This window comes from Hemitrygon akajei, chromosome 7 (assembly GCF_048418815.1).
Source record: "Hemitrygon akajei chromosome 7, sHemAka1.3, whole genome shotgun sequence".
Lineage (NCBI taxonomy): Eukaryota > Metazoa > Chordata > Chondrichthyes > Myliobatiformes > Dasyatidae > Hemitrygon > Hemitrygon akajei.
In genome coordinates this window covers 94,333,611-94,350,239 of record NC_133130.1, presented here as the reverse complement: position 1 = coordinate 94,350,239, position 16,629 = coordinate 94,333,611, and the positions used below count along the sequence as shown (strand labels likewise).

Here is a 16,629-nt window from a genome sequence, read left to right as displayed (position 1 = left end):
TTTATGCAAGTACTTCTCTGACAATAGATGTGTAACAGCCTAATGTAACATTGTATGAAAATACAAGATAACACTGATGAAGACATGTTTTATACATTTAACAAGGTGCTTTATTAATGCAACAGAGTTAGTCAGTTTTTCAATGTTCATCGTCAACCGGGTCAGTCTGTCCGTGAACTCCCTGTCGGTTGCCGCCATACGCTCCAGTATTTGTTTTTCTCCTGCGCGAGAGCCAACAGCTGTCTGTCATTTTAAGTTTTTCTAGTGTGTAACTACATAAACGCGCACTTCTGCGGCGAGATTCAACACCAAACATGTCGCTTGTTTTCAGTAGATGTGTCCTGTGCACGCGCAGTAGGAGATTCGCCAAAATCTCTGTTTCAGTGTGGACAGAATTATTTTCAAAAACGCATAGTGTGGACGCCTATCGTTTTTACGCGAAACCAGCGTTTTCAAAATTATCCGGTCTAGTGTGGATGTAGCCTTAGTAATAATGCTTTTCAAAAGCAAAGATGGTAACATGGTTCAGTGAAAGCACAATACTAGTTAATATATTTGCATTACTGCAATTATCAATTTACATTTTAAAAATGTATTATAGATAATAATATAATTAGAAATGGACATACTGAATGTCAGTGATTGGTATTTTATCTACCTCCTCTCTAATACCCTTCTTCCCCCTGTCTCTCACCTGTACCCCTCCTCCCTCCTCTCCTTATCTCCTCCCTCCTCTCCTTCTCCATCTCCTCTCTGTCCACTCTCTCCTCTCACCACTCCCTCCCCTTTCTCTCGCTTCCCCCCTCTCTCCCCTCACTCCTCTCTATTCCCCCTTCTCCCTTCTCTCTCCCCTCTCTCCCCCTCTCTCCCCTCTCTCTCTTCTCCCTCCCTACCCTGCCCCTCTCTCCTCTCTCTCTCCCCCTCCTCTCTCTCTCACCTCTCCCCCTCTCTCCCCACTCCCCCCTCTCTCTCCCCTCTCCCCCCTCTCTCCCCACTCCCCCCTCTCTCTCCCCTCTCCCCCCCTCTCTCCCCACTCCCCCCTCTCTCTCCCCTCTCCCCCCCTCTCTCCCCACTCCCCCCTCTCTCTCCCCTGTCCCCCCTCTCTCTCCCCACTCCCCCCTCGCTCTCCTCTCTCTTCATTCTCTCTCTTTTCCCTCTGCACTGCTTTGGTCTGTGAATTACTGAAGTAATTCCAATCTATTTATAAAAGAGACTAGAACAGAATGGGTAATAGCAACATACACATGACTGTCATGATAACAATTTTATAGTATGTGAGGACAGGTATGGAGTTGGGAATTCTAGTGTGACTTTCTGGAGGCTCGATCTCGTGATTTTGGAATACATAATATCTTACTTAATGATATGTGGAAACCATGACTAAATTCTGATAAAGGATCTTCAAGCTGAAAAACACATTGCACAGATGCTGCCTTTTACATTTCATACATTTCTACTTAGTAAAAAATGTGTTTCCTTTGGTCAATAGCTTTGCTCATCATTTCATGCAAGAAATTTGATGTAGGAAGAATACTCAGAAATGAGGAATGGGCAAAGAGAAATAACTGGTGTGACTTTGATTACATCAGCAACTCAAATGTAGTTGTACTGCCATCTAATGGTGATGCAGGTACAACTCAACTTCCTTCATTTTAACACTAATAGTGACTTGCAAATTTAACGAATTTGTAAAAGAAAATTGTCAGTCATGCATGAGATTAATGTTTAGCCAAAACCAAAGACAAAGCTAAAGCCTTACTATTAAACTAGGTCTCTTAGGGACCCATCCATTATGAAGCTCTATTCTGCATTATACAATACAGGAACTATATCATATGAAGGATATTAAGGCTTTGGTGAAAATGCAAGATTTTTCACAAGGATGATACCAAAATACAGAGATTCTGGGTCTCTTTCTTCTTGAAAAGAAAAAGACTGAAAGGATGACAAATATACAATAAAATAATTTATGTTCAGAACTTTAGTGTTGGACTAGTAGGTTTTTCAGATAATTGGTTAATCCCTGTATATTAAAAATATTACACAATATCATAATAAAGCTTCTAGTGAGCTCCATAAATTTGAAAGGAGTACAGAATATGGGGCCTCAGTGAGTTTAAATGAAGCACAGAAGTGGTTCTCTGCTGAGTTGAAAGGCAATGCAGGAATGCGGTCCCTGGTGAACCCCTGCAAATGGTTGCCTAGAGAGAGCATCAGCCATTGTATTGCTGCAGCCTGGACAATACTGAACATCAAATCAAACACTGACAGCTGTGAGATCCATCTCTGCTCAACTGCTCCCAACTTGGCCGTTTTCAAGTGGGATAACAGATTATTCAGTTTTAACGGAACACAAAAGAGAGGACCCTGGTGAATTTATAGGAAGCACAGGAAATGGGACTCTTGTGTGTTTAAAGACCATAAGACATAGGAGCAGAATTAGGCCATCTGGCCCATCAAGTTTGCTCCACCAGTCAATCATGGCTGATCCTTTTTTTAATTTCCTCCTCAGCCCCAGTTCCCAGCCTTCTCCCCGTAACCTTTGATGCCATGTCCAATCAAGAACCGATCATTCTCTGCCTTAAATACACCCAACGACCTGGCCTCCACATCTGCATGTAGCAACAAATTCCACAAATTCACCACCCTTTGGTTAGAGAAATTTCTTTAACCAAAGAAACCAAAGGGCTCCCCTCTATCCTGAGGCTGTGCCATCTTGTCCTAGACTCTCCCACCATGAGAAACATCCTTTCCACATCTACTCTATCTAGGCCTTTCAACATTCAAAACATTTCAATAAGATCCCCCCCATCATCATTCTGAATTCTAGCGAGTACAGACCCAGAGCCATCAAACGTTCTTTGTATGATAACCCTTTCATAGCTGATGCACCATCAATAACTCTCGGAGACGTGGGTTAAGGTAGGCTTTTATTGGCTGGAAGAAAGCACAAGCAGCAAGTGACCACCACACAACATCCTGGAGACTGAGGAAGGAGCAGTGCCTCCAATCGCCTTTATACAGGGGTCTGTGGGAGGAGCCACAGGAGCAGTTAGCGGGGGGGGGGGGGGGCGTGTCCAGACAGGTATATGTAGTTCACCACAATAGCTGGAATTATCCTCTTGTGAACCTTTGCTGAATCCTTTCCAATACCAGCTCATCTTTTCTAAGATGAGGGGCCCAAAACTGTTCACAGTACTCAAGGTGAGGCCTCACCAGTGCCTTAGCCTCAGCATCACTTCCTTGCTCTTGTATTCTAGACCTCTTGAAATGGATGCTAACATGACATTTGCCCAAGAATCCAAAAGGCTACAAAAAGTGGTGGATACAGCCCATTCCATCATAGGCAAAGCCAATGAATACATTTATACAAGAAAGCAGCATCCAATATCAAAGACTCCCGCCATCCAAACCACACTCTCTTCTCTCAAGTACCATTGGGCAGGAGATACAGAAGCCTTAGGACTCATGCCAGCAGGTTCAGGAACAGCTATTATTCTGCAACCATCAAGCTCCTGAACTGGCGTGGATAACACTCACCACAACTCTGAACTGATTCTACAACCTACAGATTCACTTTCAAGGTCCCTTTACAACTCATCTTTTTTTTACTTGCACATTTTGTCTTCTTTTGCACATTGGTCATTTATCAATCTTTGTTTAGGTACAGATTTTTTTGTAAATTCAATTGTATTTCTTTATTTTTACTATAAACACCTGCAAGAAAATAAATCTAAAGGTAGTATACAGTGACATACTGTTTACATATGTATTTTAATAATGAATTTACTTGGAGCTTTTTGAACTTGAACTTTAAAAGCATTTCTTTTGTGGATGTTGATGTTAAGGCCTATCCTCTCAAATGTTTTTCACTTTTAGGTACGCTCTATGTTCTCCTCTTCATAAATTTTTTGAAACTCTCTAAATTCTCAGGTTTACCATTTCTCTTACAAAGATAAAGATAAGCTTTATTTGTCACGTACATTGAAACATCATAACATACAGTACAGTGAAATGAGTTGTTTGTTTCAACAATGTGCTGGGGCAGCCCACACCAAGTCCATCACGGGTAAAACCTTCCCCACCACTAAGCACATCAACAAGAAATGCTGTAGCAGGAAAGCAACTTCCATCATCAAGAACCCCACCATCCAGGCCATGGTCTCTTCTCACTGTTGCCATCAGGAAGGAAGTACAGGAGCCTCAGGTCGCACACCACCAGGTTCAGGAACAGTTATTACCCCTCAACCATCAGTCTCTTGAACCAGAGTGTATAATTTCACTCACCCAACCACTGAATTGATTCCAGAACTTATGGACTCACTTTCAAGGACTCTACAACTCATGTTCTCAATATTTATTACTTTCTTTTTTCCTTTTTGTATTTGCACAAGTTGTTGTCTTTTGCACATTGCTTGTTTGTCCATCTTTGTTGAGTGCAGTTCTTCATTGATCCTATTGAATTTATTTGTATTTACTATGAATGCCCGCAAGAAAATAAACCTCAGGGTAGTATATAGTGCCATATATGTACTTTGAACTCTTGAACTTTGAGGTGTTGCCATGCTTCTAGTGCCAACATAGCATGCCCACAACTTACTAATGCTAACCCTAATCCATATATCTTTGGAATGTGGGAGGAAACTAGAGCGCCCAGAGAAAACCCGTGTGGTCATGGGGAGAACGTACAAAAACCTTATGGACAGCAGCGGGCATTGAATCCCAATCTTACAACCAACACTGTAAAGCATTGCGCTAACCACTATATTACCATGTCACCTTTGATAGCATCATAGTCCTCTTCTTTTCATATAATGTTATTGATAACCCTTTAGGTAGCAGAAGATTTATCATTTTAACTGTTTAGGGTGACGGAATAACAGAACAGGCTTGAATAGATGAAATGCCTTCTGTTCCTATATGAAATTCAGCTTCAGTCTTATATTTTTGGATAATCTTTGCCACAATATGTTTTGTTCAAACAAACACCAGCAAAATTAAGTTATACTAAGTATCTTTTCGACTCCTGCACAATCAAGAAATTGCATTGCTTCAACCATACTGATATTCAATGTCTCCTTTAAAGGAAACAAACAAGCCGATAATTATTTGGAGGTGAACCTCCAACTACGTGCATATTTAATTGGATTTGAATTCCTGTAGGCAATTATATTTGAGGAGGGTGCACAGCAATCTCACCTGACTGATGGAGCCATAAGCTTTAGTATGACCAATAAAGGCCGTGTATGGTTTTTGGTGGTGCTTCCTATATTTCTCTTAGTTGTCATAAAATGAAGGCCATATCTACAATGCCTCCAGGTGGATGGAATTCATGCAGTAAGGAAATAATCTCCCAGGGCCTACTTTGTTAAACCCTCTCAAATCTTACCTTTTTTAATGAGATCATCGCTTATTCTTCTAATATTTAGTGAGACCAAGTAAGTCTCCCTTTGGCAAAGAGACCAAAAACTGCACAGAATTCACTAAGTGCATTCTCATCAAAACCTGCAGCATGGCTTCCTTTTTCTTCTCCACAACTTCCTTAAAATAAGTTTCAATATGTGATTTGTCTTCCTAATTGCCTGCTGTCTTCCTAATTGGACCTGACTGTTAACCATGAGCATGAAATAGACCAGTCTTTTAGATTATCCTGCACAGCAGTATTTGTTATTTATTCACCATTTGTAAAAATGGCTGCTTTCTTGTTAGCAAGTGCATAGCATTCCATTTAGCACTTAATATTCTACCATTTTCTTGTGTAAAACTTAATTTCCCTGTATCTTCTTTCTGGTATTTAATATCTTTTTTGTATCCTTTTTTTCTGGTGTTTCCAGTACCTTCATAAATGAATTTTCTGACTTTCCTCTCCAACCCCCAAAGCTCTCGTTTTATGTAATAGTACTTTCCTTATTGGACTATCTATTCCTTATTTGGAAACACAGATGTACAGGGACACCCTGTCCACTGTGTTATTTTTGTTTGTTAAATGCAGACATCCATGGCAAAGCCAGCATTTAATGTCCAAACCCTGTATGGCAGTGAGTCATATTCTTGAACAGCTGCAGTCATTTCCATTATTGAAGGTACTTCTTACATCCTCAAAAAAGATGACTTACCAAGTATGCTTTTCTTTCCACAAAATCATATTGACTCTGACTAATTTAATACAATTGTCAATATACCTCCTTACTAATAAATTTCTGCATCTTGCCAACAGCTGTTGTCCAATTAATTTGTCTGTATTTCCCAATTTTCTCTTATGGGCCTTTCTTAAGTGATGGTGTAACGTTCCAATCTGCTATCAGTATTTCTGAATCGTATATTGTTGGAACATCATCGCTGATGCCTACATTGCCTGTTTTAAAACTTAAGATCCAGACTATCTCAATCCAGATGATCTGATAGTATTCCTCCTCTTAATTTTTCCAGTTTTTCTTATCCTATTATTAAGTAAGTTCCTCATTCCAATTTACATTGTGATTCCCACAAATTTCTGGCATATACCACCATATGGAGATCTACAAAATGTTTATTTAACAGTTCATTCTAATATTTTCTGTTCCTATTGTATTTTATTCTCTGTCAGCCTTTAAAGAGTATATCTTTATTTTTGCTTCTCAGTTCCTAGTCACAAAGTTTAAGAAGCTCTTCTATTTTTAAAAGATTTCTCTCTATTTTCTCCCACTTCTCAATGATTTGATCATCTGTTGCTAGTTTCGTAAACTCTCCCAAGCTTCAGTCCTTTCAAGTCAAGTCAAGTCAAATCACTTTTATTGTCATTTCGACCATAACTGCTGGTACAGTACATAGTAAAAATGAGACAACGTTTTTCAGGACCATGGTGTTACATGACACAGTACAAAAACTAGACTAAACTACGTGAAAAAAAAACACACAACAACAACTCTAGATTACAGACATACCCAGGACTGCATAAAGTGCCCAAAACAGTGCAGGCATTACAATAAATAATAAACAGGACAATAGGGCAAGGTGTCAGTCCAGGCTCCAGGTATTGAGGAGTCTGATAGCTTGGGGGGAAGAAACTGTTACATAGTCTGGTCGTGAGAGCCCGAATGCTTCGGTGCCTTTTCCCAGACAGCAGGAGGGAGAAGAGATTGTATGAGGGGTGCATGGGGTCCTTCATAATGCTGTTTGCTTTGCAGATGCAGCATGTAGTGTAAATGTCTGTGATGGCGGGAAGAGAGACCCCGATGATCTTCTCAGCTGACCTCACTGTCCGCTGCAGGGATGCTTTCATTCTTCTTGGCTGTAGTATTAATTTAATACCAATAAGAACCACTTGAGATAGCACTTTTGTTCTGTGGAGGATGATTGCATGAGAAAACAAGCTCAGGAGATAAATGGCTTCTCCTGCACCTGTTCAAAGTCAGTTACGTCATTATAGTTTTGTATAATTTCTGACATGGACTGTTTTGTCCAGATAGACACAACCCAGATAACAGTAAGCATCTTTTCAGCTTGTGCACATCAAAAGTTGCATTGCTACAATTCAAAGGTTGTTCAATGTCTACTTCTTGAAAGAAAGAAGATGGTACTTTCATTTATCTCATGACCGTCACTACTACTAGATATTACTCAGCTGCCCCAACCCCTGAACCCCCACATCCAGCCAAACAGTTTCCACTGGCAAGAATGTCAAGAATGCAAATTTGAAATAATTGATCATTTAACCTCAGGGTAGATGCGAGCAGTGCACCAAGTTGCTATGATTTCTACTGCACTGCCTAAATGTGTTGTGGAAACATATTCTGTAATAATTTTCTGAAGGGTTGTTAATACCCCTAAAAAATGTGAACAAAATATGCAAGGGTCTTTGAAAGGGCTGGGGCAGAGAACTAATCTGATTGGCAATAGCAGAATGGAGCAAATGTTCAACATCTGTGTTGTGAATACGATTCCAAGTTCTTTTGAAATAAAGTCAGTGCTATTATGTAGAGATCAAGTGTAAGTTAACTATGTGCTGCACTGTTGTTTAAGACAGCAATATTTATGCTCTTTATGTAGCAGGATTCCATACACCAGTGATGCCACAGATGGTGATTCATGCGACCTACCTCCCACTTCAGCTGTCAGAAGGAACAATTTCTTTACTTGGACAAATGGTAATGGCCATGTGCTCAATCTTATATTGTGTGCCATTTTATCGCTGATTTTCTGTTCTGATGATAATAGTAATCAACTGAACAGCTGCAAGTTACATTTAAAATAAAGATAATGATTGGACAATCTATTTTTTTTTAATGTTAACTGAGGGGTGAAAACATCCAGCACTTTGAGGAAATTCACATCTTCTACTTTAAAATGTTGCCATCAAATCTTTCATGTTCACTTTAGTAGAAAAAGCAGGGCCTTCAGTTTCCGTTCTGAAATCTGGCATCTATTGAATGTGCACCACTTTGCCTATATTGCATTTGGAGTATCACTTAGGTCTCAAGAGTGGAACTTAAATGTGCAACCCTCAACTTGATGTTAAGTGTGCTGTTCTCTGAGCTACTCATATGTATTCATACAAAATGGTTAATATTTAAGTTATCCCAGTAATGGAAAAGAATTGATGGCTGAGCAGTTATAAAGCCATTGGGTCAAAGAGAGAAACATGCAGATACAGGACCTCTAGTCCACCCAGTCATTGCCAATCATCCAGCATCCTTTTTACACCTATTCTACCTATTTTACTCTACCCTGTTTTAATTTTCCTATATTATCATCAATTCTCCCCAAATTCCACCACTCATCTACAACCAGGGCAATTCATGGCAACCAAGTTGTGTACCCTTTAGATGTGGAAGGAAGCTGAAGCTCATGAAGGAAATCCACATGTTCACAGGGAGAAGGTACAGATTCAACATAGACAGTAACAAAGGTCAGGATTGAACCTAGGCCACTGGAGCTGTAAAGCAGCAGCATCAGTAACTGCACACTGTACCACCAGTTTTGGAGTGTCATTGAAGCATGGTGGAAAATTACTTTGTTGACCCTTAAAATTGGAGAGAAGGTGGAAAGAGGGCTGGGTGAGAATGCCACTGAAGGTGAGAAAGGGAGAATGGAGGTTGCAAGGGGGTTGAAAACACAAGAGTGGGAGGAGCAGTGGAGGTAGGTGGAGGTCAGCCCACAGAGGGCAGTGTTGGTGAGCAGCAGGGTGGGGACAATGAGCCTGTGGCAGTACTATGGACAGGAGAGATGAAAAACTAATGATCCAGAGCATTTTCTTACACTTTAACAATGAAATTTACATCTGCTTTGAACATGTGGTTTACTTACATTGCAAAATGGCATTTTTTGTTATTTTAGAATGAGAGCAGAGAGGATGGAAGAGTGGTTCCTTTACAAAAATTAACTTCATGCAGCAAATCAGTTATATTGAATCTGCGACATTCAAATACTGAGAAGTTTGAACACAACTCTATTGTGCTAAGTTCTGTGTTTTATTTAAAGTGCCTTTTTTACCTTGTAGGCTGAATCCTCAGAGAAGCTGCGGCACTATGGACTTTCCCATGCACACAGTCACCCAGTACTGGTGAGAAGAACAAGATCTTGTTCCCTTGCAAATTCAGCAGAGGTTCCACAGGTTCCTCGATGGAAACTTATACGACCACGAAATCGCCCTTTTCCAATAGCTGACCCAAAAGGTAATTTTTTTACCCCTTAACAATGAAATTTACATCTGCTATGAACATGTAGTTTAATTACTTTGCAAAATAGTTTTGTTTCAAGAACTTGAATAATCATGATCCAAGAGTTTTAAATGATTTGACTGTATTCTTGGTATACATACTTGCAAATAAATAGGGAAAGTAGAAAAACTGAAGGGCTGATATTGATATCCAGGTGTTTTTCAGACTTGTAAATGAGTGCAATAAGAATGCCAAATAATGCTTTGGGACCAAGCTGATTGTAGATATTGATCTCTGTGATTGCTGGGCTGGAAGATCCAAATCAGGTCCTCTTACAATTCCATCTGTTGCCTTTCTATATGTTCCTTCCATAACCTTACCAGCAGAAACAACTTGAATTTATAGAGAATTCGTTAAGCTGCCTAAAGATGTTTGAAGGGAGAGTTGTCAAACAAAATTTAACTAGGAGTTATTAGCACAGTTGAGCAAAAATCTCAAGTCAAAGAAATAGGGAAGAGAAGAAATGTGGTAATGTTGAATTGAATTGAATGATCTTTATTGTCATCATACATAAGTACAATGAAACACTGTTTGGCTTCCTCTCAGGCAATCAAACAAAGCGGTAGATAAAAACAAAACAGTAATAGAAAAACAGTATTAAATAGATAAGTAGCAGAAAATCCAGGGATTAAGGCCTTAGTAGCTAGAGACAAGGTTGTCAAATGTGGAACAATTCAATTCATGGATGAGTGAGTGGCCAGAATTGAAAGCCGGGATGTCAGAAGGTGCTTGGGCTGAAAAAGTTTGCAAAAATTGAGAAAATCAAAGCAAAAGATTTACATTTGCTGAAGCAAGTGTCAATATAGTTTAGCAACTGGTCAATGCTTCTGTTATATTCACTGTCCTGCTCAGAAGAAAAAGATGCATCCCATTTCCTATCTGAACAAATGGCTGATTAACTTTGAATTTTGTCAGTTACTTCTGCATTTTCTATCCATCTGCTTCTACCTTACCCATATGTGTATTCTTCTCTTACTCCATATTCTTGTATTTCTGTGTTAACCATCACCTCTAGTCATACCTCAGCCATGCCCTCTGCTGCCGTAACTTCTCCTAATTGTTCTTATTTGAAGACATTATTCTTTATTGTTATAGATAGATTTAGGTTTTTTTATTGCTATGCCTTTCTCTTTATTCTTATTGTCTCTCTTCCCTTTATGCTTTTTCACCTTGTCAAAACACTCTCTATAATCTGCCTGTATCCTTATCTGATATTTGTCGCAAATGTCCTTTTTCAATTCAACTATTGAAGGAGGAACTATTTTGCTCATTAGATGAAGGAATATGCTCAGCTTCTTTGCTTTAAAGAATCAGAATTACTTGGAAAGGATTATCCTGGTCAGTCTTCCCCACCCCAACCCACCACCCTCCCACCCAACACCAACACGTCTACTCATTCCCTTTGAAATCTTTAAAATGTTATCACTTTCAGTTGGCTAATTTCATCTCAGATTTTTCTTTGGCTGTTTTCATAACTTTTATAAATGTAATTATGTCCATTACATAGACATTCTGCAGCTGAAATACTCTCCATTTATTCGACTTCATTTCCAGAGAAAGACACAACATTGCTTCCTTCATTGTGGGCTGGAAACAAAGTAGGTCTACTTTCTTGTATGCAGTTTACAACTTTTTCACCCTCTCAGTATCTTCTGAAATGTATATTTGCAGGAAACTCAGCCAAAAGTTCTTGATTTTCCAGCTACACCTCACCCTGCTCCTTGCACTTTTTTTGTTTCCCACCACTGCATTTTCTCTGTAGCTAAAACATTATATTCTGCATTCTGTTTTCTTTTTACTACCTCAATGTACTACATTTGGCATGATATGCCTGGATGGTAATCAGACAAGTTTTTCAATGTTATATGTAACAATAATCAACAAATTCAATTATAAATCTAGAATAGTTGTGGCAGTTCCTTTTTAAGTAGTTTCCAAAGTAAAATTTCTGAAGTTCCCATAGAGTACACAATATACCTGAAACAGCCTTTGACTTTAAGTTGGACACAATAGCATACTAGTTGGTGTTGCAGATGCACAGCTCCAGACACGTATTCAGTCCTGATCTCAAGTACTGTGTGAACTCTACACAGTCTCCCTCTGACCACATGAAGAAACTTTTCTCCCATTGCCAGCCTCCAACCATGATACATACATTTAAACACTGCAGATTAGATCACTTTGTACCCAGTCCACATTATGCCTACTACTATCAATGTCTCTGTAATCCAGATATAATAAATGGTGGATGCAATAAAATGGAATGGCATGCTCAACTAAGTTCAATGCAGCCTGTATGATACTGGATTCTTCCCCCATCCCAGCTCCCAACCCGACCACCAGTTAATATCAGATCATAAAAGCCATCAAGAACATCCAAAAAGGTTCAGAAGTATGGTGTGTGAGATTATAGTTTTGATAACAAATTGAATTAATGTTGCCAATTTCCTTAATGAAAGACTGTCTGGCTTGATGAGGTCTTTTAAGCTAGGAAAGGGTTGGTCAGATCTGAAATGTATATTTTCATTAGAGATTAAGTAGTAAGCTAGGAGCTATGAGCACCAGAACATTAATAATAGATCCAAAAGGAAAATAAGGACAGCATTCTTTACACAGAGAGTTGTTGACATGTGGAACATGCTACCACTGGAAGTTTTTGAGGTGAAAAGTTGAAGAGGTTTTGTAAAGAAAGTACATGACCAGAAGAGGCAATAGAAAGGTGTGCTGATGGCCTTAGATGAGAAAAGGAGGAACTAATCTCAGGCTATCAACAGACTTAAATATGAAGAGTTAACAATTTATTTCTTCAGCCCAACAGCCCACTAATAGCTCTGACTTCTTCTCTATGACTGGGAAGTTGTAGAGTATGATGTAATGCATGCTCCACTAGAATACTGCACATCTCACACTCATGGATCCATTGTGCATTGATGGGACCAGACTTATCTGATTCCTCTTTACCTCTGTCCTATCTAGTGTCCCTTAATCATGAACTATAATCCTGATCCTACAGAGTGTACACTATGTAATTTGTCCTTTATCATTGTTCATTGTTCCCATGTCTTATTTTCAATCTTATATTCATATCTCTTGCATACTCATCCTTTGAGGTAACTATTTTGTAGGATTATATCAATGTACGGATCATGTATGTGTTCAGCATAGCCACCACATTTGCAGTTTTGCTGAATAATCATTAGTCTGATACATGTAATGCTCTTAGAACATAAAGAACATAGTGATGTAGACACTGGAGTAACTCCTAATTAACCCTGCATCATTCCACAGGATCATGCCTGAGGTCACCTTAAGCTTAGGTCCTGGCAACTCCCCATAATCTTTACTCCATTCACTCCCCATAACCTTTCATTCATTTAGACCAACCATGACGTTGAATGCATTCTGTGATTGTCTCCATAGTTCTCTGGGCTAGAGAACTGCAAGAAATTCCCTCTCATCTCTGTTTTAAATGGTTAACCCACAATACAAATCCAATAAAAGAATCACTTCACTACTGCAGCCAAACCTATACCTGCATTCTTTGAAAGCAATTTAGTGTTATCCATGATATTACAACACCTTCAATGTGACTCTTTTATTTTAATATTTAAACTAAATTATTTTTTGCTGTAACTGTGTGACAAGTGGATTCTCAAACTTTATTTTATTATATCAGTCCAAGACTCTTCTATAGAGATTTTTAAAAGAAGCAGACTGAAGTAGTTCTTCTAATTTGACAGAGCCCAGACCTAAAAAGCCAGAGCAATATATCGAAATTGCAAGCCCGTTGCTTGACTACAAGATAGATACCACAGTCATGCCACCAGAGAAGTAAGTATAGCTCATTGCATTACAAAAGTTCGAAGTTCAAAGTAACATATATTTAACCATGTACAACCCTGAGATTCGTTTTCTTGTGAGTTTACTCAATAAATCGCTAATAGAATAATAACCATAATACGATCAATGAAAGACTGCACCAACTTGAACATTCAACTATTATGCAAAACACAACACTATGCAAATATGAAAAGGAAGAAATAATAATAAATAAATAAGCAATAAGTATCAAGAACATGAGATGAAGAGTCCTTGAAAGTGAGTCCATGGGTTGTGGAAACATTTCAATAATGGGGCATGTAAAGTTGAGTGAAGTTATCATCTTTGGTTCAAGAGCCTGCCACTTGAGGAGTAATAACTGTTCCTGAACCTGATAGTGTGAGTCCTGAGGCTCCTGTACCTTCTTACCAATGGCAGCAGTGAAAAGAGAGTATGACCTGGGTGACAGGTGTCCCTGATGATAGATGCTGCTTCCTGCATCGACACATCGTGTAGATGTGCATGGTGGTGAGGAGAGCTTTTCCTGTGATGGACTGAGCCATATCTACTTCTTTTAGTAGGATTTTTCTTTCAAGGGCATATGTGTTTCCATACCAGACTGTGATGCAGTCAATTAATCTACTCTCCACTACATATCAATAGAATTTTGTTGAAGTTTTAGATGTCATGATGAATCTTCACAAGTTCCTATGGAAAACACAGCCATGCTTTCTTGATAATTGCCCTTATGTGCTGGGCCCAGGACAGGTCCTCTGAAGCAGTAACACCAATGAATATAAAGTTGCTGACCCTCTCCATCTCTGATCCTCTAATAAGGACTGACCTCTGGATTCCTCCTCCTGAAGTCAATAATCAGCTCTTTGGTCTTGCTGACATTGAGTAAGAGTTGTTGTTATGGCACCATTCAGCCAGATTTTCAATGTCCTTGCTGTATACTGATTCATTACCACATTGGATTCAGCCTACAACAGTGGTGACATCAGCAAACTTGAATGTGGCATTGCATTTGTGTTTAGCCACACAGTAATAAGTATAAAGCAGGTAAAGCAGGGGACTAAGCACGTAGCCTTGTGGTGCATCTGTGCTGACGGAGATTGTGTAGGAGATGTTGCCAATCCAAACTGGCTGGGGTTTGCAAGTGAGAAATCAAGAATCCAATTGTACAAGGATGTATTGAGACCATGTTCTTGAAGTTTGATTTAGTTTTGAGAAGATGATGGGACTAAATGCTGAGCTGTAGTCAATAAAGAGCATCCTGCTGAATGCATCTTTGCTGTCCAAATGTTCCAGGGTTGAATGAAAAGCCAAGGAGATGGCATCTACTCTGGACCTGTTGCTTTGGTAGGCAAATTGGAATGGATCCAAGCCACATCTCAGGCAGGAGTTAATAGGTTTCATCACCAAACTCTCAAAACACTTCATCACTGTGGATGAAAGTGCTACTGGATGATAGTCATTGAGGCAGGTTACTCCGTCCTTCTTAGGCAGCAGTATAAGTGAAGTCTGATAGAAGCAGGTGAGTACCTCAGACTGCTGAAGTAAGAGGATTTCAATGAACACCTCAGCTAGTCCTAATGAAGCATCTCGGCCCAAAATGTCAGCTGTTTACTCCTTCCCATAGATGTTGCATGGTCTGCTGAGTTCCTCTAGCATTTTGTGTGTGTTGCTTGGATTTCCAGTATCTGCAGATTTTCTCATGATTCTGCTACTCCGGCCAGTTGATCAGCTCAGGTCTTTAGTATTTGGCCAGGTACCCCATCTGGTCTGGATACTTTTCATGGATTCACCCTCCTGAAGGCTGCTTGTATGTTGGTCTTAAATGCTGAAATCATAGGATCATTGAGGGCTTTGGGAGGCTGTGACTGTTCCTACATAGAAGGCAGTGAGCTCATCTGGAAGTGAAGCCCTGTTGTCATTTGATTTAACTTTATAAGAGGTGACAGCATTCAAGCCCTGCCACCCTGTCGAGCATCCTTTGTTGATTCAAGTTGTCACTTTGGCCATGAGATGACTTTCTGGAGATCATACCAAAACCTCTTGTAACGTTCTTGATCACCATATTTGGATACCTCTGATTTGGCCTCCAGCATATTGTGAATCTCTCATGGTTCATCCAAGTCTTCTGTTTGAGGAAGACTCTGAATAATTTTGTGGGGTCAACAGTCTACAGCTCTTTTAATGAACTCTATGGCAATTCTGGTGTATTCATTCAGATCCTCTGATGAATCCTTGAACACGGCACAGTCCACTGACTTGAAGCAATCCTGTAGCTGCTCCTCTGTCTTCCACAACCACTTCTTTGTTGTCCTCATCTCTGGAGGTCTGCTCTTTAGTCTCTGGCCATGTGCAGGTAGGAGAAGGACAGCCAAGTGATCAAATTTACCAAAATGTGTTCTGGGCATGGAATAGTAGGCACTTCCTTGTCGTAGTATGACAGTAATCTAGTGTGCTGGGATCTGTTGTGCTACAGATTATATGCTGATGGTAACTGGGCATCACGCAGTATCTCAAGCGTTTGATTATAGTCGGCCGTTGATGGTATATAAACTGCAGATCAAGATTATGGAGGAGAAATAGAACACATGGCATTTGACCATTAGGTGTTCAAGGTCAGGGGAACATGAGTTCAACAAAATCGCTACATCAGAGCACCAACAAGAGTTTATCATGAAACACATACCTCCACTTTTTGTCTTTTCCAATTCAACAGTTCAGACCATCCTGTGAATCAAGAAGCCTTCCAGTCTGATCACTGTATTTGGTGTGTTGGCAGTAAGCCATGTCTCAATCAAGCTTAGGACACAACAACCTTTCATTCTCACTGATACAGCAACCTTGCCCTCAGGTCCATAATTTTGTTCTCCAGAGACTCCACATTTGCTAACAAAATGTTGGGTAGAGGGGTCTCATTCCAGTTTCAGCCTGGCTTGAGGGTCCATTCCCCCACCCCCAAACATGGCACCTCATGACCTACCCAAATCTGTTAATTGTTTTTATTTTCCTTCGCCCTTCAAATTAATGTTATTTAATACTTCAAATTGTTTAAAGGCTGACAGGACAACAGGCTTTTGAGGACCTTAATAGATTCAAC

The 16,629-nt window shown here is 39.7% G+C and overlaps 1 protein-coding gene across 1 annotated transcript in view; it reads left to right on the top strand.

Moving 5' to 3' along the window:
- The window catches only part of adgb (androglobin), a 219,124-nt gene that overhangs the window by 51,623 nt on the left and 150,872 nt on the right, over positions 1–16,629 (top strand). The window contains exons 10-12 of the mRNA XM_073051468.1: positions 8,029–8,126; positions 9,479–9,653; positions 13,439–13,529. Of these exons, the coding sequence (XP_072907569.1) occupies positions 8,029–8,126; positions 9,479–9,653; positions 13,439–13,529 (364 nt within the window). The remainder of the gene's footprint in view (positions 1–8,028; positions 8,127–9,478; positions 9,654–13,438; positions 13,530–16,629) is intronic.